We start from the raw sequence: 25,884 nt of genomic DNA, 5'->3' as shown, positions 1-25,884 counted from the left end.
GTTGAATCCATTCAGCCGATTTTCTGATATTTAGAAGAATATTAGTAACCAGACAGTTTCTAGTCTCATTGACTTCCATAGTAGGAAAAAAATATACTATGGAAGTCAATGAGACCAGAAACTGTCTGGTTACTGATATTCTTCTAAATATCAAAAAATCGGCTGAATACATTCGAAAAAGGTAAAACCCAACTGTTTAACTCTGGGGAAGTGGTAAAATGAGCCTATTTCCAAAGAAAGTGGAGTATCCCTTTAATGGTGTCTTATCTGGTAAACTTTTATTTTCTACTGGCTCCCCCCAAGGATGTGTCCTCTCTCCTCTTCTTTTTGTATTATACACAAATAAATGCCGTTCACACTATGATGATAGACAGATTTTAAAATTTGCAGAGGATTCTGTCATTGTGTCTCTTTTAAATGAAAATGTGATTGAACCAATATTGAAGGATTTTAATAAGTGGTGTAAGTGTTCCTTTTTAAACATAAATAAAGGTCAAGGTCAAGGTAAACTTTATTATCCCACAAGGGGAAATTCATGTGGTCATTCATCACGCGCTGTTGTCACAACATATTTTCTAAAAACATAAAAAACAACACAAACACAAAAAGAAATGACAATACTGCGGAATTGACAATCACAATCCAACATTTAACGCTAAAAAAAGTATAATATTATCAAAAGACTAAAACTATAACAACTTGCGATGTAATGTGTCCAAAACGAAAGAACTAATTATTGATTTTAGGAAACAGAGCCCATGTCTCCCCCTCAGTGGAAAAGCGCCATTAAGGACCAAACTTAAGAACAATAGAACATGCATACAGACACACAATACGTGTTAGGACACAAAACACGTATGAAAACCACGCACAGGGCACTTCCATCTCGCATTATTTGCATTAAGTTAACTTTGCTCACGTCTCTGTCTCTCATGCCATCTAAAATTGATACTGAAAATTAAATTAATGACAGTCAATTGTGTTGTTGCTGGCCCCTGTAAATGTAATGAAAATCCTGATACCTTAAATACTTATCTTGTCAGCTGAAGTTCAGCTAAAAGCAACTAACAAATAGAAAGTGAGAGACTAAACTGATCAGATAAAAGATATACTGTACATGAAATACATGAAACCACTAAGCGGTCCACGATCATCGGTACTTTTCTCAATAGCATGTGTGCTTTTGCTGTTTTAGTCACTGTGTATCCACAGGCCTGTGATACTAATATACCCTGCTGTAATGGTGAAACATTATAAACCAATGAGAGAGAAAGAGAGAGGCAGCTTATACGAACTAAAAACATCAATAGCAAACTAACACTGAACATTTCATCCCCTCCTAATATAGACAAACACACACACACACACACACAGCCAGTCTGGTTGTAATCTGGCAAAACCAGGCTCCTGTGGTTTAAAATGCTACAAAACAACAGTGAGCAGCTTTGCTTATTGGACAGCGAGAGTTTTGGAGAGAATTAGTCAGCAGTTACAAACTCCATATGGTGATTTTTGCATCTGCAATGTTTAGAGAACTAACAGCGAATGTGGATTTGAAATCAACAACGAATCTAAAAATACAGCCAAACAATTTATGATTTTTGTCCCGAACACACAATTTTCAGAGAACTGCTGCTGTGTTATACACGACTTTAACCAACAAATGTCTCTTTTGAATAATGCTCAATTTGCGGCAGTTGTGTAAGAGAAACGTATTGTTGGGAAAGTGAGAAAGATGGGATTTGGGAGTGGGGTGTGGTGAGTCACTCAGGGGTAAAACCTGGCAAAGACTCTCTCCTGTGCTGCCAGGAGCTCAACAGTGGGGGTTCGTGGGTAACAGCTCAATGAGAAAGGGCAATGCGGGCATATTTCCATTAGTCTCCTTGCTGATCTCCTGGAGCCTGGCAGTGAACACCCTGATTGGTTATTAACATAGACTGGATAGGATGAGGATGCAAAGATTTACATAAATATATTTACAACCACAAAAGGAATGGAATCAATCTGCTCCATCACCAAGCTCTCTTACTTCTCAACCTCTCCCCTACAACCACCAACCATATTATGGAGCTTTTCTACTACACATTACCGATTCGACTCGCCTTTGTTTGGTTTTCCACTGTGTAAAAGTTGTACCTGTACCTGCTTTCGGGTACCTCACCTCCGGCGAGGTTCTGAACGAGCTAAGGCGATACTAAAATGTGACTTGAAAACAATGCCGACTGCTGATTGGTCAGAGAGAATCATCACTATCATTGAATGCGCCAGATGGAGTATCCAGTAGGGCAAATTTCACAATTCGATTCGATTTCGATTCACATGCTTGCAATTCGATTCGATTTCGATTCCGATTCGATTCAATATTGATCATTTTGGATATCAGTTACAATAAATGGCAAATTTTCTCAAGGAAATCAAATCTCTTAACTAATGCTGTAGAGTCTAGTTGTAGCCTACTAGGCTTCATTAGCCTAATATGAAGGTAATAATTAACTGTTTTGTAGCTATACAAACACTTAAATTACACTTGTTTATTTTTATAATAATAAGATTATATGAAATATAAACATTTAAATGGTGGCTGTCATAAAAACTTGCCAGATTTATTCAAATATGCATTAAATATTGAAGAACATTAAGATTATAATGCGTAATATGGTGTATATAGAGTGCCGCAGTTACGATGCTGCTGTTTTTCTTGAGCTGCGCCAGAGCGATCTCACGCCACAGCGCCAAAACGTTATTTATGTTTTTGAATTTCTAAAGAAAATGGAATTAATTTGAAATTTGAGACTTTGTTTCATATCAATAGTAACAAAGGACAAAGATTAACGCGATTTTTTGGATGTGCGCAGCCGCAATACAATGATCCATTCATTCAAATGAAACAGGATGACTAATCGATTCTTGAGTCTAAGATTCTAAGAATCGATATCGGTTTGTAAAAATGAGAATCGATTAATATCGAGAAATCGATATTTATTACCTAGCCCTAGAATCCAGAATAACCCCGCCGCCATTTTTAAATAGTTTGGCCAGAGATAGTTACTAAACTTACTACTATTATTATGGCAACACGAAAGAATACGGCATGTTCAAACGAGGAGGTGCAGACTTTCCTTTGTTTGGTTGCCGAAGAGAGGATCCAGCGAGAGCTTGATGGGGCAAACGAGGAACGAAAGGCGTCGCTATGACGACCGGCTACTATTTGTGGTACTGTCCACAATGGAAAACGGAGCGAAAAGCGAGTCGATTCGAGTCGGTAACGTTACTGGTAATGGAAATTAGACACTTTTCACAATTAAATCAATTCCTGGTGGGAAAAAGTCTAGTTCTGTTCTACTTTTTTTCCCTCCTCGAATGTCTTGATGTTGAAAGGGAAACCTCTTATTTGTCAACTACCCATATCTTACATGACAAAAGTTCATGCTTCTTTCACCACGGCTTTATTCTCTCTGTAGCCCTTCTTCAAATATGTAGTTCTGAGATGTTCCAAAATTGCCGTCTGACCAAACTCTGACCAAAAGTAGGAAGTGAAATGGCTCTGAGGGGATTTGAAATTAAGCAGAACATAGTGAACGTTAGGGACTGGTCCTTAATGGACCATGGAATCTGCTGTTTATATCATCCTACGTCTGTCAGAGAGCTGATATAACTAGGTAACATACGTGTACATTGAAATTATTCAAGTGATGGGGAGTTTTAAGAAACTGCTAATTTTGGGAAATAGCATGCATCATTTAACTTTAAACGCATACATTAATGTAGAATGTCTGAGATCCTACAGGATGATGGTATTAGTAAAAATAAACACATACTTTATGAATCGATTTGTGTTCCTCCTCTCCTCCCCAGAGGTACTCAAATAATTAGTCAGTGTGCCATTAGGAATAAATTCAGTTTTTTTTACAGGATTTGTTGTGCTGAAAATCCATGCCACATGTAGGAGATCAGTCACACCTCACTACAACAACAGAAATCCCTGCCTGTGTGTGTGTGTGTGTGGTGTCTTCAAATCACAATAAAGGGGTGTTTACACTGATTTCAAACAACAAAATGACGAAATCCAGCATTTCCACAAATTTTGAGGGAAATGAGTTGCTGCATAATCAGCTCACAAACTTGCTCCACAAATTTTGAGATCTTACTTTAACATCCAAATGTATAACTTCACCATCTCAAGCTGACTGTGATGTAATAATTCATTCAATTATTAAGATATCATTCAAAAGTACGGGGTCATTAAGTTTCATTAATGAAATAAATACTTTTACTCAGCAAGGATGCATTAAACTGATCAAAAATGACAGTAACGAGATTTATAACGTCACAAACGATTTATATTTCATATATATGCTGTTCTTGTGAACTTTCCATTTATCATAGAATCCTAAAAAAATATATCATGGCTACTACAAAAATATTAAGCAACAACTGTTTTCAACATAAGAAATTTTTCTTGAACAAATCATCATATTAGAATTTGTGAAGGATCATGTGACCTGAAGACTCGAGTAATGATCCTAAAAATACAGCTTTGATCACAAGAATAAATTTCATTTGACTACATATTCCATTTTAAATTGTAATAATATTACAGTTTTTAATGCATTTTTGATCTGCAGCCTTGGTGAACAGAAGAGACCTAAACACGGGTATAGTGTAAGTTCAAGGGTATAGTGTAAGTTAACAATTCATATAAATCAAATCACAAAAACAATGTAATTTCACACAAAAAAGGGAAATTAATCTTGCTGAAGTAGCTTTGCAGCACATTTTTTTCAGGGCCAGATCCACCACCAAAGGGTACGTGGAGGTAAAGTATGAAGGAAGACGGATGGGGGAATAGGCCGAGACACAAGTGACTTCAGGAAATCCCCACCTCAATTTAAACACATAGACCAATGTCTCAAATCTGAGTATAATGCTCACAAGGCTGTGCTATGCAAACATACGCACACCTTCCGCACTATAAATAGAGCTCTGTTATGGCACTAGGAAAGAATCTGGGAGACTGACGGCTCTGACGACTTTATTCATTTGCTGTTGGCAGAGCCGGGCCAGTTTCCAGGCCTAAGGGTGGCAAAGGCTTCTCTCAGGTTACAGGTCTACATCCAGTTCACCCACAGCATCTGTGTACCAACTCGTGATTAAGGCCAGAAAGAGCTTCTACAAATGCACAATCAACACAATGCAATTGCAAGTTTGTGGCAGTGACAAACCTTGAGGTTTCAAGAAGATGAGTTTCTTTTGGATTATCAATGTTATCAAGCTACAGGATAAACATTGAGGAACTGGGATCTCCAGATGTTTCTCTGCCAAAAGAGAACTGTCTTTTGGACCTTGAACCGTTTGGTTACCAGTATAGTCCATTATATGGAGAAAATCCTGGAAAGTTTTCATCAAAAATCTTAATTTCTTTTCGACCGAAGAAAGAAAGACATGGATATCTTGGATGACATGGGGGTGAGTAAATTATCAGCAAAAGTTTTAAAAGTGAACTACTCCTTTAACACAACAACCCCTTTTCCTTTATACTCAAAAACCCTCCAAACTCTTAAATTACATTTAAGATAACCACACTTTCACTATATTCATGACATTGTTCGGTGTAGCTGAACCACCAAATCATCAAAGCTTTATATAAAATTTAATTTATCTTGGCCTCCCTTTGTCCTCCCGACAGTCCAACTCCCAGACTGCGAATGTACTTCTTTTATGACATGTAATTAAGTTATGGCTGTGTTTCACAAAGCAGGGTGTGTGTATGCGGCCCGGCCCAGTCTAAGACTGAAAACACACAATAGAAGAACTTTAACCACTTCAATTTCACCAGATTCACTCAGTCCTAATTCACTCTCTACCAAAACACAGGTGAATTATTGGCCAATCTAGACAACGCTCAAGTTTTCGAAATGGACGCCACTGCCTACTATACTTCAATCTTTTCAACATACAATATATTATTCTCTGACGACATCAGACACAAATGAATATAGATAGACACATTACAAACAAGACTCTTGTCTTGGCAGGTTTGGTTTGATTTAAAGGGAATTTAAATCCCTTAAATGCATTTTGTTGTATATTTTGAGGGTTTATAAGTACAGAAAAGATGAAATTATTCTCTTCAGGTGCTTCGTTTATATCTTTATATTCTGTTTTGGTCAAATTTTTCACAGTATTTGCAGCGGAACTGACAAATAAGGACATTGACTACCGGCCCAACACTTCGAGCAATCCGCCATTATTAATTCTCGCTCCGATTTTGTAGTCCGAGCTCAATGATGCAGAAGTTACGAGAGGGCTAGTCAAAATGTTCAGTTGTTGGATGTAGTGACCTGAAGCACTTCAAGGATCCCCACTTCAACAACCTCCGCCAGGATAAAGAAGGGTTTGCCGATTGACTTCGTCTGAATGAGGGGTAAATTCCTTCTATCATTTAGCTGCTGTGTTTTCTGATGCTTTCTAAACGTATCATATTATCAATACAGATTTTTAGTGGTAAGATTAGACCATTTATCTTGTCAGTGTGCTTGATTTAACAAGAGAAATAGTCGACTTTCACTAATATCACAACATAGTTAACTTACATACCACTGCATCCATATGAAGACGTTGTTCTGCAGATTCGTCGTCGTCTTTTTCAAATCGCTCGCTCCGGCTCGAATATGTAACGTTAAGGGTTGATGGACAAGTCTTCCGTTGTTGACATTTTGTTAACGTGTGAATAAAAATGTTCTTTGAAGCTAGTAATCGTATATCTCTAATCAAACTACAATAATGGCCGAACGCGGGGAGTTGAACCGACCGTGAACTCATCGACCTGGAGAGCGGGCGGGGTGTGACGCATCTCCTTTTTATTTAAAGGGGCCGCTTTGAAACGGGTCGCTCACAGACGCACATCAGAAAAGGGGCTTGTGGAGCTATGATAATGAGGAATTCAGACCCAAGCATTGCAGTTATGTTTTATATAGACCACAAATGTATGATTTATAAGTAAAAATGAATGATTTCAAAGCATGATATGTACCCTTTAAGCCAATTCTGGTGCAATTGCTCAGTTAGTGCGGTTGAATAAGTGTGAACGCTGCTATCCGCTGAAAAGATTGGACTGAAATATGAATCCAACATATAATATTGATCAATAAAGTCTCAAACCACATGTCAGTAAATATGTAAATGGACTTGTAGAATACTTTTCTTCACAAGGGGAAGTTCAGTCAGCACGTTTGCAGGCACATGTGTAGGTCTAGCAAAAGGCTAATGCATTTGAGAGAAGTGTGCATATATTTGTGAGTTAGTGAGCAGAGCTTCAGGTTAGTCGGTGTGTTTCATGCAGTTGTGAACGGGCCATGTTGAAGTCTGTACCTCGCTCTCCCCGCACTCGGACGGAGTATCGCCATGAACGGTCATCTGGTAGCGGGCGTACAACGCCACTGACTGCTTGTACGACGCCAGGAAGTCCGGGTCCTCAAAGCTGACCGGCACTAGCCTCACCTTCAGAGTGATGGAGGGATGATTAGAGGGAGGAGAAGACAGGCGAATAAAAGAGACGGAAGGGTAATGGGAAATGGGACATAAAAAAAATGGAGGATGGGGAGATGGAAAGAGAGGAGGGTAATAAAAATGTGTTGATAAGGGGAATGGTTAATACAAATATCAATGAAATGATTTAAACAACATACATCACATATGCAGTGTTTTTTTGGGTTCATATTCACATTGCAAGCCAAAGTACCCATTACAACTTCCTGTTCATGAGACCTTTGAAATGTGACCTATATCAGGCACTGGTTCTGAACTGCCCATTCTTATTCATATTCATCCTGACATACACAAATTTCACAATTTAAACAAATAAAATAATTTAATTATTTAAAAAAAAGGTTCTTTATTGGCATTTATTCCACATGCTCTTTTAAGAACTGTTCGCTTATAGGTTATTTTGGAACAGAAGGTTATCTTCAATGACTTACCTACAAAAACACCCTTTTGGAAGCTTTATTTTTAAGATGGAAAATCTTGGTCTCCGCCTGTATTTTTGCACATTTCAGACTAAAACTTCACACAGTTCAACTGACTGACTGTTTTATGATCCAACGGAAAATTAAATAAGCAACTGAATCATTAAAAATATAAAATCGCATGAATTCTGACTGTTCACATCATCACTTTTTGCACGAAAGTGGTTCAGAATGGAAATAAACTTATCAAATTCAATGTGATTTGTGCGGATCACAATGATTTGCATGAAGATTATTAGAATCGATTTTGCATCTTCTTAAATAAAGACAGTAAATTAATATGAACCCAAAAATATACTGTAAAAGTAAAAAAAAAAAAATGAACTGCACTCCCAACCTGTCTTACTCTTCACTTTTTCAATTAAAATGCTTTATTTTTTTTTTGTAAGCATTTAAGAATTACTTCAAACCAGTGATTTTTTGTAGTGATGAACAATATGTCCTGTCACCATACCGATATTGGTTAATTATCGTTCTGATTAGGCTGATTTTAGAAGTATTTTAGGCATAATTATGATAGTTTAGTCAGTTTAATTCTCTCTTGATCCAGATTTTTTGAGAGGAGAACAGTTTGGGATCTGTTAAACAGTGTATATTATGTGTAGGGATGCACGATATATCGGCCAGCATATCGGTATCGGCTGATATATGTTCATTTTTAATGTTATCGTTATCTGCCTGGTAAGAAAATGTGGCCGATATATTAAAGCTGATAAATTAAAGCTTCAGCTGAGACACTTGTTGAGCACTGTTTATGTTTTTGAATTTCTTGAAATATGATTGAAATCTCTTCAAAAAATGAAAATACAGTTTGTTACAACATGTGCAGCGCAAATCTTGTCATATCGGCTATACAACACTATAACATGGACATGGATTTAATTGTGAGACTTTTGTTTTTGTAATCAGGCTCTCAAAATCAGATATTAATTTGGATTTAAGTTTATGGGCCGATATATCGGTTATCGGCTTTCAAATACAAAGAATTATCGGTTATCGGTATCGGCCAAAATTTTCATATCGGTGCATCCCTAATTATCCGAAACACATTGAAGCATGTACAGATACACACCACATGCAAATATATTATGTAGATCATCCTACTGGCATATTATCAGCCATCGTGTACAAAATAATTATGGTTTAAAAGCCAGTAAGCCATGTTCTACATTCCTACAATTGAAATAAAAAAATTTAAGCAGATTCAGTGTGGAGTAAGACAGGAAAGGGAATGTGCATTATGGATTAAAAGTCAGAGTTTAAGGGGTAAATGAAGGGAAAGGGAAGGGGCTGAAGGTGAGGCTTGTGCACCGAGGCCGTGAAGCTCTGCTCAAGATCTAAAATCATATTCCCTAGAGTAGACTATCAATGAACCTGAAGACTTACAGGTTAACACCTCATGTTGATGGTGCTGGGGGAAAAGTAAACATAAAAAGCTTGTTCTACCTCTTCCAAAGTGTTGAGCCCCACAAAACATATTAGCAATAACATGACATCCTTCAATGTAAAAACACACGTCAATAAGCTAGAGCAAAAAGCACATATGTTAAGAAAAATCAAAGATTGAAGTACTGTATAACACCAAATCAATCCAACTCAAACCTAAAATTCCTATATGTTCTCTAATATAGTCAAATAACTGACTGTTCAAATAAGCTACAGTATGGCCACTTTATAAATGTGTGTTCCAGTCACAATCCGAATTGAGATCCTGCTTGTATTTGAATGGCAAAAACATGTCTCCAACTGATTCCCAATCAGTTTGACTTACTCATTACAGACATCACAGCATGTGTTTGTTACAGCATGCAACTAGCAATGTGCAGAGATCTTATTCATAATTCATTATGCATTCCACAGTGCCCAGTCATGAGATATGAAACTGTTAAGCCGTTGTGTTGTTGATTCAGCTTCGGTGCTACTACAGGAAACACTGATGATGACAGAAATTATGTTAATGAATTGTAATTTTTCACATTAGTCAAAAAATTACTCAAACTGCAAAAAGATAATTGTGGAAAGATGTGTTTTGACGCATTAAGCTATGGTGCTCATGTGAGGGACGAAGGTTTAAGATCTCATTCCCATTTTTCCTGCTCTTCCCATCTTCCTTCTCTTTACATAAACAGTGGAAAACATAAGAGCAAGAATTTTAAATACTTTTTTGTGGGGGTGAAAACTGAGGCTGTATGAGAATTACACACGCACATCTTGAGGAAAAGGACATTCAATGAAGGTTCATTGCCTACAAGAAGATGTTTGGCTGAAATTGCACTTTCCTAGTTGCGTAGTTCACTTTTAAAAAATGTTTTGCTGATAATTTACTCACCCCCATGTCATCCAAGATGTCCATATCTTTCTTTCTTCAGTTGAAAAGAAATTAATGTAAAAAGAAAACATTCCAGGATTTTCTCCATATAATGGACTTCAATGGGGTCCAAACGGTTCAAGGTCGAAATGAGAGTTTTAGTGCAACTTCAAAGGGCTTTAAACGACACCAGACGATGAATAAGGGTCTTATCAAGTGAAACGATCGGTCATTTAAAAAATAAATAAAAATATTTAAGTTTTATAAGCACAAATGCTCGCCTTGCTCTGTTCTGTGATGCGCGTTCGCAACTCTCCTGTTCAAACTCGTTCATCAAAATGAACGAATCTTTTTTCGAGTCATGACTCGAAGGGTCCTAAACAAGACCCTTATTCATCGTCTGGTGTCGTTTAAAGCCCTATGAAGCTGCACTAAAACTCTCATTTGGACCTTGAACCGTTTGGTTCCCATTGAAGTCCATTATATGGAGAAAAATCCTGGAATGTTTTCATCAAAAACCTTAATTTCTTTTCGACTGAAGAAAGAAAGACGTGGACATCTTGGATGACATGGGGGTGAGTAAATTATCAGCAAAAGTTTTTTTTGTAAAAGTGAACTACTCCTTTAAGAAGAGGTAAAATAACTGCGTAAGAACCCAAACATCCTAACAGCAACAAACTCCTCGTTTTACACAAGCACCTGTAGAAACACTGCCCACACAGTGCGGATAGAAGCGTTTTCCTCATTTCCTTTGGCATTTCTCTTTCGCCCTCTTTTCAGGATTACATTCATACGGTTTCACAGAGTTTCCATGGTTTACATCAATTTATTTAGCCTTCCCCTAATTTCCTGTCTGCTTGCTTTCGGATCCTCCTCCTCACTGCTGTTTTAAAACACTGCTCATTAAAGTCAGTGCACTTTTTGCTTCCAGGTGAACATGCTTTCTACCTCATGCCACCCCATGCATCACAGATGCGTTCCCCTTTCTTGTTGAATGTCTTATATACACAAATGTAAGCTGATGTCACAATCCTCAAAATATTATTTGGTTTAGAGATCAAAGTTATGAGCATGGCCATGTCAAATGTGCTCACTGGCTAGAAAGAGAAAGCCCCTCAGCTCTGGATCCCCTGACCTGGCTCTCGGTAGGTTTGTCAGGCGGGTCCTTGTGAATGGCCATCTGGTAGAGTTTGTACACTTGGTATGAGGCGTCAAACGAAGCCTTGAACTGTGGACTGGGAGGGCTGGAGCGCACTAGCCTCACCTTCAACATGAGGATGAGCATCAGAGGGTTAAACAGAAGAATTACAGATACTTTCCAAGAAACAAGCCAAGTAATAGTACAGTGAGCATGGAACATCTTATGATTTGGAATGGAAACAGAATTAAAAAAAAGTTGTACATGCTGTTCTTCTCTTTATAGCACAAGATGAAACTTCCCATATTTAGAAAAAAGGGGAAAAAACTAAAGAAATATGAAAACCTATTTGGCATAACAGTAAATAAAGCTAATTATATATATATATTAGCATTGTGACCATTTTTATGACATTTTATTGAAAAAAATTCACACCCAAATTTCATATGTAACTGCAAAAAATATTGTATAAAAATAATAAATTAGTAGTAGTGCATTTAAAATATGCGGATCAAATAATGCATAAATAATTTTGCATTAATTGAAAGACAAAAACTATTACTGTAATGGAAATCTGATAAAAAAATGAATTTGAAAATAATGGACAGAACTAAATTAAATTATCCAGCTGCGTAGAAAAAAAAAGTGATTTATGCGATAAACATATTACATAAAATTCGAATGAGATTGACACCAGCAAATCAGTGGTCCTCATACTTATGTTATCACTGCTTACACCCCAACAAATGAAGAAAACAGGAAAACATGAACAACAAAAAAACATGAAAGAGACACATATTCATCATATTACAGCCTTTGTTTGTTTGGGTTATATTCAGCATGAGTTCAGACAGAAATAACAGGTCATATTTCAACCTAAAATGTCAATGAAAAACATATCTTTGCACTAACAAATTATGAACTTATTACAATATATGACCCAAAATCAAGTGCATATAATGCAGTTAGGCTAGTTGTTTATTATGTTCTCAACGGATTTTAGAAGAACGTTACTGTGTCCAGAAACCTGTTCATTGATTAAGAGCCACTTCCTGGTCCTGCAAGCAATGCAAACTGTAGAGAAGAGTTCCTGCACTAATGATTAAACGCAGACCTGCAGTGAATCAGTCTCAAAGTGTCTCCTTGTATACGGTTACAAAAGGAAACGTCCTGAATTTCTAGGCACAGCTGAACTGGCTTTCATTATCACATTAGCAACCACAGGAAATGATGAAGAGCTATAACAATGACCAATACTTAAGCTTATAATATACATTTCAAAGGAAAAATTAGCTACATAAATGAATCCAACCGGTAGCTATAAATATAAATGAATGGGTGTTTTAAAGTAGTACAATACTGGTTTAAAAGTGGCACGTCAGGTTAACGATACCAAACATAACGGGATTGGAACGACATGAGGGTGAATAATTCAAACAAGCATATGCACTTACAAAACGCAGGTCACAACTATTAAATGACATGACAGACCAGTCATTCTGAAGACAAAGTTAGTCAGTATAAGGGTGTAAAAGTCTAACATGAGCTTAAATGTTTAACTGTGTGGGATCAGATGTTATGTTTGATTAGTAAAACTGAGCTTGACATCGAACAGGATCATCAGTGTTTGCACAAGGACAAACTGGCCTCAGAATTGAGGCGGCAAATCGAAATCCAATCCTCCAAAAAAACATTTAATTGACTGGCAAAGCTGTTCCTAATTAAAGGACCTCTCACGGAGACGTTTTCATTGGACGAGGTGCTTATGGTTCACAAGTTCTCCAGAAGAGCATGACTGGGGGATTTAGATTCAGTTTTATTTTTTTTGGCCCTCAATGCACATCTCTTATTATTGCTCGGCCAAGTTAATGAAGATATTTGCGACTTTTGTTTCAGATAAACATAAGTAGAGTCTTTTAATCTGCTGGGCAATTCTCTCGAGATGTGGATATTTGATTAAGTGTGTGAGGAGTAACCGAGACAAAGAGAGCGCAGCGCTGTCAAAACAGCTCAGAGATTTCAAATTATATGGGAGGTGAAAGAGGGCAGTGGCTTCACAAACTGGGATTTGAAAAGTTTGAACGGTTATAATGTACCTTTACTGCCCTCTGCAGGTGTAGTTGGGGGGTTTGAAGAACCATATTCAATCATAATTACTCTTGAGAAGACACAGACACCTATACTTTTTAAAGCAACTTTCTGGGTTCAGTACAAGTTAAACTAGAGTGAAAGCAATTAATGACTTCAACAGAAAATCTTTTGACTCGTTTTTTTTTTTTAACTAATCAAAAATCGGGGCAACAGTCAAGAAATTACAATTGGAGTAAATGGAATATACAACAAAAAATATAGTTTCAAATATTCGCTACCTTGCTACGACGTCACTCTGTAGGCCAAAACGCGGAAGCGAGTTAGCATTTTAGCACTTCCGGTTCCCTCGCTCTAAAGTCTATGGGATTTTTGAATGGGTTTTTGCTAAATCGCCTGAAATAAGGTCTGTGGTGAACAAAGCCTCTAAATATTTTCACGTTTTGATCTATGACATAGAACACATAGTTATAACCTGCTTGTGGTTTTTTAAACTTTGAGTTTTTTAAAAACTTTATATTGGCTTCAAAATGTACACATTTTGGATTAACTTGATAGACAAAACGTGTAAGGGTCACAACTCTTTGTTAAACACAGATCTTATTTTTTGCAATTTTCCGAAAGTCTATGGGGAAAATGCATTGCTTTTCAATCGAGGGAACCCATGCGCCGTTAACTTCCGAGTTGTCCTACAAAGTGACGTCATCACTCAGGCACTCTATTTACTCCAGTCTTCAGTGTCACATGATCCATCAGAAATCATTCAGATCAAGAAACATTTCTTATTATTATCAATGTTGAAAACAGTTTTGCTGCTTCATATTTTATTTATGATTAGAAATCTTTTGTAACATTAATGCATCCTTGTTGTATTTTATTCTTTACACAAAAAAACACAAGGAGAGAATTTTAGACAAAATGTCCATGCAGTCTTTTCAATACTATAAAAGTAGAAGCAAAGAGATGGAGTTTCAATCAATACTGACTTAAATTACTTCAGAAGATTTTGAAGTGATTTGAAGTGCTTGTATTTAGTTGTTTTTTTTTTGGAGATTGGCATTTAAATATCATTGTACTTTCATTGTATGGAATTTTTTTTTTGCTTGAATCCCCTTTTACATGTCACAGAAGAAAGTTATGAGCTCTTCATTTTCATTTTTGGCTAAATTTCTTTCAACACACTCTAAAAAAAACGCTGGGTTGTTTTAACCCAATTTTGGGTAAAATATGGACAAACCCAGCCATTGGGTTTCATTTTTAAATTACATTTTTAACCCAATGGCCAGGTTTGTCCATATTTTACCCAGAATTGGGTTAAAACAACCCAGCATTTTTTAGAGTGCATGTATTGAACCCAGAACATTCCCATAATGCATGTATTGAACCCAGAACATTCCCATAATTCAGCATCAAAATCCCAAGGTAAGGCAAGAAGTAAAATGTGCCAAGGCTTTCTAAAGTAATCTTTTCCCTGTCAAACAATGAGTGCTTCACTTAAACTGTAGTGTGAATAAAACGCACTCCCGGCCGCGCGTCTGATTGGTTGTATGTAAACATCTCATTAGGCAGGGTGTCTTCTCCGAGAGCTTAACGACCCCACAACTGAGATTTACAGAAACGAGCCGATAAAGTGACGTCTGGAAAGGAAACGTGGTTTTCAGTATGTGCCAGAGAGATTAGTGCTAACAAACAGACTTCAAGGACAGAGCTTAACCAGCATCAAACTACACTCTGACGGTTTATATTTCCACAAGGGCCTGACACGCAAATTACATTGTTGAATAAATAAATGCACAAATTGCTTGTTTGCATGAGAAAGTTCATAATGATAAAAAAAGGAGTTCAGCTTGCTTTTAGTCTGCAAATGCAGAGGACGTTATCATGTATTGTTTCTAAAGTGAACCACTAACCTTGTTCAGATGACGGTGACATTGACTGCTATCCACTTAAGATAATTGAATGACATATTGCAGTCAATCAAATCAATCCAGTCAACAAGCTAATTGAGGGATGAATCGGCCCAGCGCCGTCTCCAGGGACAATGACGTTTGGGGTATGAGATGGCCTTTCATACAGACTTGCTTAGAACGCGAAAACACTGGCTGTTTACCCATGCTGACTTCACCCAAGCAATCGCAGCAAAAGCAGGAGAGGATTGTTTGTGAAGAGAATGGCCTGGAATATTTACCCAGAATATTTGTGAAATTGGTGCCAGGTCCAATCTTCTCCTGCTTTGGCCGGTTTAGTTACTTGACCTCAAAGAAGTGTTTACATACAAGCAAAGGTCATGACTTGCCTCTAAACGGTGCAGCGGGTCACTGGGTAAGTGCTCTGTAATGAAGTCCTCCAATGATTTGGGCTGATTAGATGAAGATTTTGATGGGGCTGGACTCGGAGAAGAAGAAAGCGGTTCTTGCTGCTTCAGTTGCTCCTTTTGAAGTCGTTTCTCTTTCCTAATGTCCTTAGCTTTCCGACACAGAGGCCTGTTGGGGTCGGCTCCCTTACCTAGAATTAAGAAGACAACCACGATTGAAGATATTTTCTCGTTGATTAACTGTCTTAATGACAGGCTAAGCATTATTGCGTTGAATTTTCAGCATCATTACTTCAGTCGTACTCCTTTGTCACATGATCATTCAGAAATCATTCTAATATGATGATTTGCTGCTCGAGAAACATTTACTATCAATGTTGAAAACAGTTGTCCTGTTTCATATTTTTGTCATTTGATGGAGAGAACATTCAAGGGGAACTTTATCTTTTGTAACATTATAAATGTCTTTATTTTAATGACTTTTTATTCATTTAACAATGCATCCGTGCTGAATAAAAGTATTTCTTTTTCTTTTTATCTTGCAGAAAATAAACTTTAAAATGGTAGTGTATATTTAGTAGGGCTGTGAAACGATTAATCGCGATTAATCGCATCCAAAATAAAAGTTTGTGTTTACATAATATATGTGTGTAGTGTGTATAATTATTTTGTATATGTAAATACAAACACATGCATGCATATATTTAAGAAATATTTGCATGTATATACTTTATATATATTTATACAAAATGTATATTATACATAAAAATAAATATTTGATATATTAATTTAATTACACATTTATCTTAAATATATACATGCATATGTGTGTATTTATATATACAAAATAATTACACACACTACACACATATATTATGTAAACACAAACTTTTATTTTGGATGCGATTAATCGCGATTAATCGTTTCACAGCCCTAATATTTAGCACAATTTCATTTTTATTGATGCTTTACAAAGTAAGACATGGCTATAAAAACTTTGTGACAATGTGCCACTATGCATTACTTGACTCCCATCACTGATAAAAACCCTGAACTCTCAAGATAATTTTGGCATTAACAAGATTCTACAAAATAATTTAAAGGAAAAGTTCATTGTTAAAGGTGTCATGACATGAGAAATCAAATTGCCTTGATTGTTTGACATATTAAAGACTTTGTACCATTAAAACATCCTGAAACTTCCCTACACTGGATGCAGACGTTGTGTCAGAAGCAAATAGAACCAATTATAAATCACTTGCGCTGATACAATGTCAATGTGTAGTCAAGTTATGTTTACCACAGGCTTTATTTGACATAAAAACCCATAGGAAAATCTAGAAGAAAGCAGCGGCAAATTAGACTTTCAGGTTCTGACGTCACACCTGCACCAATCTATAGCGAGTAACCGTTGATACTTTGCCCTTTAGCCAATCATAACTCGTTTACTGATAAGCCCTAAAGGAGCCGACCCTTACAAGCTGATCATTTCAGACAAAGGCTTAGAATGAAGGTTGAAAATAACTGTTTTTCCACATATCTATATTTGTTTCTTTGCTTTATTTTGTGCAACTTATTATAAGAGAACCTCAAGGAATGTATTATAATAATCAAATAATCCATGTCATGACCCCTTTGAAATAAACATGATACTGCATTTGCATTTTTGTTTCATAACGTGTTTCTGAGGAGCAAATTAAATGTGAACTGATTTCATCCATTATTCATTCATTGAATGGTGTCAAGTTGGTGTTTTTACAAGTTACAAGTTACATTTAGAAAAATGTGTACTTAAGAATTGAGCACATTAAGACCAGCGGGCCATTTTGATTTCATGTTGACTTGGTTAGCTACATGTGGCATGTGTAATTTTTCAGAAGGTATGCCCACAGGCAGAGGCACACCCTGTGTCTAAAATATGTCAAATAAATAGTCCTGCACAGTGGAAAACTTGACATCTCCAAAAAGAGCAGAGGAAAAACCAGCAGCAGGAGTCTAAAAACCCGAGGGCCGAGATCCCCAATGAAACAAAACTTAGCATCCATTTACGGACTACCTCATAAACCGTGCGGCATGTTGCTGGTGATATCTGGTGGAGGGGCGAAGACTACAGGAGAGGTATAATCAATAACAGGTCATCCCACATTTGGAGCCGTTTTGCTGGGCGTGAGAGCATGTTTCCATTAGCGCCTTGCGGGCACATTCGCTAACCGTAGGAGTGCGTGATCCTTTGAGCGAGTTACGAGCACGATGTGTGCGCTCCAATGACTCGAGTTTCGCGTTAGTAAACGCAGGGCCGAGTTCTCCCGTTTAGATGGAAGTCATTTGCCCTCCTCTGACATCATGACATCACTGCAGCTGTAAAACAACACAGGTTCTGTTTGTTGACTCCCGCTGCTTTTGCAAGGATTGTTCAGACCACGTTTAAATGGAAGTGTCAAGATGGTTGTTCATTTTCCCCGAAGGAAACTGAAGGAGGTGGTAATCCCAGATTGAGAACGACAGGCTGGGCCGGTCAGGAAAGGGGGGACGGACGGGGTCATTGCATCAGTTACTGTTTCAGAGAGTGCGGCAGCAGCCCTGGCAGTCGGCCATCCATTTACTACTGAGAAAAGATTAGAGAGTGAGCTTCATGGCGTAATGTTCGGACACACACTCCAGTCATTAACTTGCAGTGCACTCTATCTCTGACGACGGTCAACCACCTAAAATTGTTCATATTCTGAAGCATTTCTAGCTATAATTACATTTCCAAGGATAATTTAAGAGGTGTTTGCTGACGCAGAACTGGCTCATTTGATTTTAGGATGCTTGGCTGGGGATTACAACGCATTTGCCAAAGTCTTTAGACGACTCTACGCTGATTAACTGGCAATTATAAAAACAGACGCACATATTTTGACACAAGAAGTGTTTGTAATTGCAAAATGAAACTGCCCTACTGGTCAAGAACCGTTTGTTGGACTGAGCAATCTAGAACAGTGATAATGTGTGTTAATCTTTGGCCGTGTATATCTGTGTACACAGTACAATAACCTGCTCACTCCCTCTCTTTCTCTCCAGCCCCCCCTCAATCCCTCTGGACCGACGCCAGTCCCTCGGAGTGCTCCCGGCATCCCATGTCAACAGTTTACACGCCGACATCCTGTTTGGAGCAATAAGGAAAGCAGGGCCATTTCCTGCCTGTCCCTGTGCCAGCCGTCGACGAGCGTCAGCCTGCCATCAAACCCTTTCAACTCGCAGAGAGAGAGTGAGAGATCGCATCTCACAAAACCTGTCAGGAGCGTATAAATCTAATACAAATTCATTAAAATAAAGGAATTGTATACTACAAAACCATTATGATTTGTTACAGCATAATGAAAGTCATAAAGTACGTTTTTTTTGGAAGAAATTATTACTTTTATTAAGTAAAGACGCATTAAACCGAGCAAAAGTGACAGTAAGGACATTAATAATCTTACAAAAGATTTCTATAGCAAATAAATGCTTTCTATTTATCAAGAAATGATGGGGGGAAAATCACGTTTCAACGAAAATATGAAGCAGCACAGCCTTTTTCACCATTTACTGTATAATAATAATAATATGAAATGTTTTTAGAGCCGCAAATCAGCATATTAGAATGATTTTTTCTTAAGTTATATTTTTGCCTTCATTTAGAAAGGACAGGAAAATTAGCGTAGCCCTCAAACCGTATTCACTTTATAGCCCTTAATCCTGTAATTGTGGACAAATGTGGGCACAGAGGACTCAGGTGTGATCCTAATTTTTATTTATAATAAATGCTATATCACTGTCTTCGATAAAGTTTTGTCTATCCATTTATGGTGTTTCTATTTTGGGGGTATTTTAGAATTTATTTACTTCAAAAAGTACCATATTTTCTATGTAAATTATTTCGATGTAAATTAATTACTATGTAGGTTTTTTTTTAACTATATTAAAATATTGCAATAAGTTCTTAGAGCTAAAACCTAAAGATGAAGTGACTTTGCCGTCACCTGGTGTCTTATTTTGGCTTATTTCAGAATGCTCTAAATTACAGTTTTTCCTATTCATTTCTATGGGTGCCCATTTTTGACACAAATACAAGATTAAGGAGTTTTTTTCACCCACTTAACATTGTAGAATTGAGTAAAAAAAAAAATGTGTGTGTTCAGGAGGCAAACTTAGGAAAAGTAGCCAAGTCTTGTACCGCTCAGATCAAGGGAAGTATTTTTTAAAAAATAAATCAAAACTATTTTGCCCAAATTTGTCCAGAATATGGTTTTAGGGTTAATAGTAGATATAAATATGTAGATATATAGCTAGATCGACATTAAAATAATGTCACAATACAAAAACAAAAATCCTGTCCTCTCTTGATCGATAGATTGATATAGAAAGTCCTAAACAAAAATGGGGTGAAATATGACCTGGACATGTTCTGGATAAGTTTCAAGGGATTCACCCATAATTCACTTTAATTTTAGGCTACATAAAAGTGCAGCTTTAACCGGATACAACTTGTTAGTTACACTCGCGATACAAAGCACAAATTTGGACCGGCTTTAAAAAGCACATTGACAACAGACTATTTACACTTTCCTCAAATAAATCTGGCCTTTACACGCTTCGCATGAGACGTGGGACCTCCTTCAGGACCTCCGAGCGCTGCTCTGCGACTTCCTCCGACAAAGAGCCAGAGTCATTGAGACAATTAGCCCTTTCTTAACATTCATTCTTCCCTCTTTTCCTGTTAATACCTCCAGTTGACTTCGAGGAGGGAATGTTTCCGGACAGGGTTGTAAATACGGCACGGGGATGATAGAGATGTTGGATGGCTTTCTTCCAAACCAGAGTAAACATGAGCGAGAGCTAGAGCAGATGCTGGGCCGGATCCAGGTCGAAGACAGCCTGCGTTCTGTTACTTGCACTGTTTAACTGAGCTCTGAGCGGATAGGAGCCGGTGTGGTGCTGTTCGGGTATAATACAGTAGAGTCGGCTATTATATCACACTACTCAAGCACACACACCAAGAAAACCCCTCAACATGGGTGATAGGGGTTCATGGCCCCAATACAGCTGCTTAGGATCATAGAAAAGATCATTTTAATCACTTTCCGCCCGGTTACTTACGACAGTGTTATGTTAATGATATAAACGCAGTTCAACTCACTTAATAATTACAATTCACAACTAAAATATTAGTACAGCACACACACACAAAAAAACATTTAATTCCAAACCAGCTTTACCAAAAAAAGACAATTGCTGTGTCTGAAATCACCCACTACTCACTATATACTGGACTATATAGTGAGATCGCCATTTTGTAGTGCTGTCCGAAAGTAGAGTGATGATTATTATACCCTATAGTCCACTCAATGTATCCCAGAATGCATTTCGAAAAGTAGTGTAGCACAACCGATGGTCACTAACCCAAGCCCTACATACCATCATGCATTGCGCTGATCGTCAAAATAAGTTAAAATCATGTGTGTAGTAGCGCATTATAACAGAAATGGCCAGAAATTACTTTTAGTTTTTACATTTTTCAGAAATAAGCTCAATATAATGTAATGTATTTATTTTAAAAAAATCTATTTAGCCCAGAACCGACTCGGCACCAGCTGACAGATGATGTAATCAACGGCGCCAAGAGACGATCGAGTGCCCGAAAGTGGTGTTTCATAATGCTGGTGAGCTCACTATTTAGTGCTCTACTCAGTAGTGGTTTGAGTGGAGATTTCAGACACAGCAAATGACTTACAATCTTAAAATCTCTTTTATTTTGTGTCACCGTCCTAGGTTGAGTTACACTACTCATGTAACTGTATTTAAAGGGATACTCCACTTTTTTTGGAAATAGGCTCATTTTACAACTCCCCCAGAGTTAAACAGTTAAGTTTTACCATTTTCGAATCCATTCAGACGATTTTCTGATATTCAGGCCCTGTTTACACGAGAACGTTCGCGGGTGAAAACGTAAAAATATTTTATCGGATGTGCCTTTCGTTTACACGGCGACAGCGTTTTTGGGGCTTAAAAACGCAAAAAAGTGAAACCACCCTCCAGAGTGGAAATCTTAAAAACGCTCCACCGCCGCGTTCCCATGTAAACGGTAAAAATGCAAAAGTCTGCTTGACAGTGAAGGTTGTACGCAGGCGCGCGGACTTGGTGTTGTTGTAGTATGCACTCCTAGCCGCCTGAAGTGCATACAATATTGAATTTCACACACTTTTGCACGCGGATTTCCCTCACAAAACGCTCGTCTAAACGCAGAATAAAAAGTGATGTCGCAACGTCACTTTTGCGTTTTCTCTTCAGAATCGTTTCCGTGTAAACATAGCATTAGAAAAATATCAGTAACCAGACAATTTCTTGACTCATTGACTTCCATAGTATATTTTTTTCCACTATAGAAGTCAATTAGACCAGAAACCGTCTAGTTACTGATATTTTTCTAAATATCAGAAAATCGGCTGAATGGATTCGAAAACGGTAAAACTCAACTGTTTAACTCTGGGGGAGTGGTAAAATTTGCCTATTTCCAAAAAAAATGGAGTATCCCTTTAAATACGGAAAACGTGGATGTGTTTGGTTGCTTCTCTGCTTAGATCCTAATGAATGAACTGGGCTAAGCTAAGTGCTAACAAAGTGTCTCAGAGCGATTGAGTGCACGCACTGAGACGAGAGAGGTATGCATCAACTCGTCTTAGTTAAGAGAATAACATAGTTTAATGTGAAGAAAAACCTAAGGAGGAACCAAGATCTAACTCAGAGCTAATTTTCTTCAGGGAGAGAGAAGTTTTAAAGATAAATAAATGACACTAAATATCACCACGTTTGAATAAAAACGCTGACCGGATTGCAATGAGGTCAGATAAACCTTAAGCAATAAACACGTGCTGTTGCAAGCGGGCCGTCGTGTGCATAAAGGGAGAGATAAACTCTGACAGATCCGTTCCTGCGGAAGACACATTCTCCCTCTCTAGCAGTTAACAGTTCGTAAAAAGCCCAGAACTGCCTTTCCTCGAGGACTCATGGACACACATACAGTTGCGCACACTCATGTACATGTAGCAGCAACTCAAAGACACATTCCTTCAGATGCATGTACTACTCCTGCAGAAACACACACTATGCAGACTCCCTGAGGGGACAGTGTAATGTATATTTGCTGTGCGGGGATGACTCAGGGCTGGGTGAATTACAGCTGGCACACTCCTTTATATTATAAAAGGGAAACATATGGAAAGAAGAACAGTTGGGTGTGGGAAAGAGAAACACTTTTACTGTCTAGACCAGCCTGTACTGGCACAGTCAACACCAAAACACACACGGCTCAACCACTTAGTCAGCATGAAATCAAAATGTACTTTCATAATACACATTCCTGGTCTTTTAGTGCAAACACTCAACACCTTAGAAACTGCTCAGAAGCAAAACAAATCTAGTTTTAATTGTCCTTTCTTAGTTCCTCATTAACATGAATTATGAGTGAAGTTCATGTACTCGCTTCACTACATTCAGCTCAAATATCCATTTACAGATTCTGTTGTTTATACGCGGAGCATTAACCTCCTGTGAGGAATCAGTCATTTAGCTCCGTCTGTGTCGACGCTAACAACAGACATAACTCAGACGTAAAGATGGTCATAAAGCAAGCGGCAATAAATTTGTCACCAGGTGGTTTCCGTTTGGAGATGGAGAGAGCGAGACTTCTCTCCTCCTTTTGGAAGCCTCTATAAATCCTTCCCATTTCCGGACTGTTCGGTGGGGGTGCTCATTCCAGGGGCTTGTGGATGAATGGGACTTTTAATTAGTTTAAAATTCATATTCAAAGATGTATGGTCCTCGTGCCTCAAGTCTACAGGGAATGTATTACACGTTTTGGCTCACAACACAAGTAGATACTTGCTATGAAGCTGATTTTTGATTTTACATTTAACTAAAGGATAAGATGGTGAAATTGTTTAAACTTTAAAGGGATACTCCACTTTTTTTTTGGAAATAGGCTCATTTTACCACTCCCCCAGAGTTAAACAGTTGGGTTTTAGCGTTTTCGAATCCATTCAGCCGATTTTCTGATATTTAGAAGAATATCAGGATACAGACAGTTTCTGGTCTCATTGACTTCCATAGTATATTTTTTTCATACTATGGAAGTCAATGAGACCAGAGACTGTCTGGTTACTAATATTCTTCTAAATATTAGAAAATCATCTGAATACATTCGAAAAGGGTAAAACCTAACTATTTAACTCTGGGGGAGTGGTAAAATGAGCCTATTTCCAAAAAAAAAGTGGAGTATCCCTTTAACAATACTAGCAGTATCATCTAAAACAGTGGATGTGAAAAAAGTTTATATCCTAAAGGAGTCACCACATTTATTTCTGGACACATGCTGCCCTCTGTTGATCCTCGGCGGAATCACTTGTTTTCCTATTCTAAGTTTTTAGAAGCAAGGCAATTTATCAGACACTTGTCCTTGGGGAATTTAAACTGATTCTTTTTCCGAACTGGTTTTATTTTTGGACCCAGATGATTTTAATAATATTAGGTTCCCTTAATGTGAGCTGGTGCCCACTAGAGGGCTTCAAAATGACTTAGGATAAGACAAAAGAATTTAAAATAAGCTAAAACAACTAAAATTGTATTTTAAATCAGTCCCATTAAAGGAGTAGTTCACTTTTAAAAAAACTTTTGCTGATAATTTACTCACCCCCATGTCATCCAAGATGTCCATGTCTTTCTTTCTTTCTTCAGTCGAAAAGAAATTAAGGTTTTTGATGAAAACATTCCAAGACTTTCTCCATATAATGGACTTCAATGGGGTCCAAACGGTTCAAGGTCAAAATGAGTCTTTCAGTCCAGCTTCAAAGGGCTTTAAACGACACCAGATGATGAATAAGGGTCTTATCTAGGACCCTTCGAGTCATGACTCGAAAAAAGATTCGTTCATTTTGATGATCGAGTTCGAACAGGGGAGTAACGAATGCTCATCACAGAACAGAGCAAGGCGAGCATTTGTGCTTATGAAACAAACTTTTTAAATTATTTTTTAAATGAGCGATCGTTTCGCTAGATAAGACCCTAATTCGTCGTTTGGTGTCATTTAAAACCCTTTCAAGCTGCACTGAAACTCTCATTTTAACCTTGAACCGTTTGGACCCCATTGAAGTCCATTATATGGAGAAAATCCTGGAATGTTTTCATCAAAAACCTTAATTTCTTTTCGACTGAAGAAAGAAAGACATGGACATCTTGGATCACATGGGGGTGAGTAAATTATCAGCAAAAGTTTTTTTTTTAAAGTGAACTACTAATATATATTATATTTCTTTTAATATTTAAAAGAAAACATCCAGTAAACCACAAACAACTGGAAAAGTGGTTGGGCCTGCTAACAAAAAGATTGAGAACCTCTGCCTCTGAATCAACGTAATTCAATTTCCGTACAATATTTCCAGTGCCGCACTGAAACTGATTCTACAACAGCAAGACCAAATGAATCGTTTTAGTAGTAATTTTTTTAGTTTTAGTGAACTAAATGTGATTGGAAAGCATTATACAAAGATACTATAAAGACATCATATCTTTCAACTGCAATGAAATGAACCAATGGTCAAAAAAGATTTATAAGCCTGAATCACTTGCTGGCCGATTGAAACAATCAATCAACCAATCGCTACTTTGGGCGAAAAGAACCAAGAACTGTAACTGTGTTATTTGAGACTTGAATTAGTGTCGAGACTGACCTGGCTTGGTTGTAACGTTTGAGGATTTCTCTGCTGAAGCAGGAGCTGCGTCTTCTCTGGGCGTTGATTTGGAGGACTCGATGTCTAGGCTGGTGGTGATGTCTTGTATGTCACTGTGGTCTATTTTCAATGGATCTTCAGGTGGGGGTCGCACACCTTCTTCGTGCACAGAGTTCATGGGCTCTCCTAAAGAATCGACACATTTGAATTTAAGATGACCATCATGGATAATGTGATGCCGTCTACTACAGGGATTCACTTAA

At 37.6% G+C, this 25,884-nt stretch overlaps 1 protein-coding gene across 8 annotated transcripts in view; it reads right to left on the bottom strand.

Annotated features, from left to right (window-relative positions):
- The window catches only part of ate1 (arginyltransferase 1), a 93,537-nt gene that overhangs the window by 60,738 nt on the left and 6,915 nt on the right, over nt 1–25,884 (bottom strand). For 4 of the 8 annotated variants that reach the window (XM_039672275.2, XM_089116766.1, XM_039672273.2 and 1 more), the window contains 3 exons: nt 25,622–25,807; nt 15,858–16,066; nt 11,471–11,599 (listed from right to left, as the gene is read on the bottom strand). In XM_039672275.2, the coding sequence (XP_039528209.1) occupies nt 11,471–11,599; nt 15,858–16,066; nt 25,622–25,807 (524 nt within the window). Of the gene's footprint in view, nt 1–7,371; nt 7,501–11,470; nt 11,600–15,857; nt 16,067–25,621; nt 25,808–25,884 lie in introns of all 8 variants that reach the window. The other 4 variants (XM_089116764.1, XM_089116765.1, XM_039672277.2 and 1 more) reach the window with 2 other exon arrangements.

Source organism: Pimephales promelas, chromosome 11 (assembly GCF_988280905.1).
Source record: "Pimephales promelas chromosome 11, fPimPro1.hap1.1, whole genome shotgun sequence".
Lineage (NCBI taxonomy): Eukaryota > Metazoa > Chordata > Actinopteri > Cypriniformes > Leuciscidae > Pimephales > Pimephales promelas.
The sequence above is the reverse complement of the archived record's forward strand: the minus strand, read 5'-3'. Positions and strand labels throughout refer to the sequence as shown.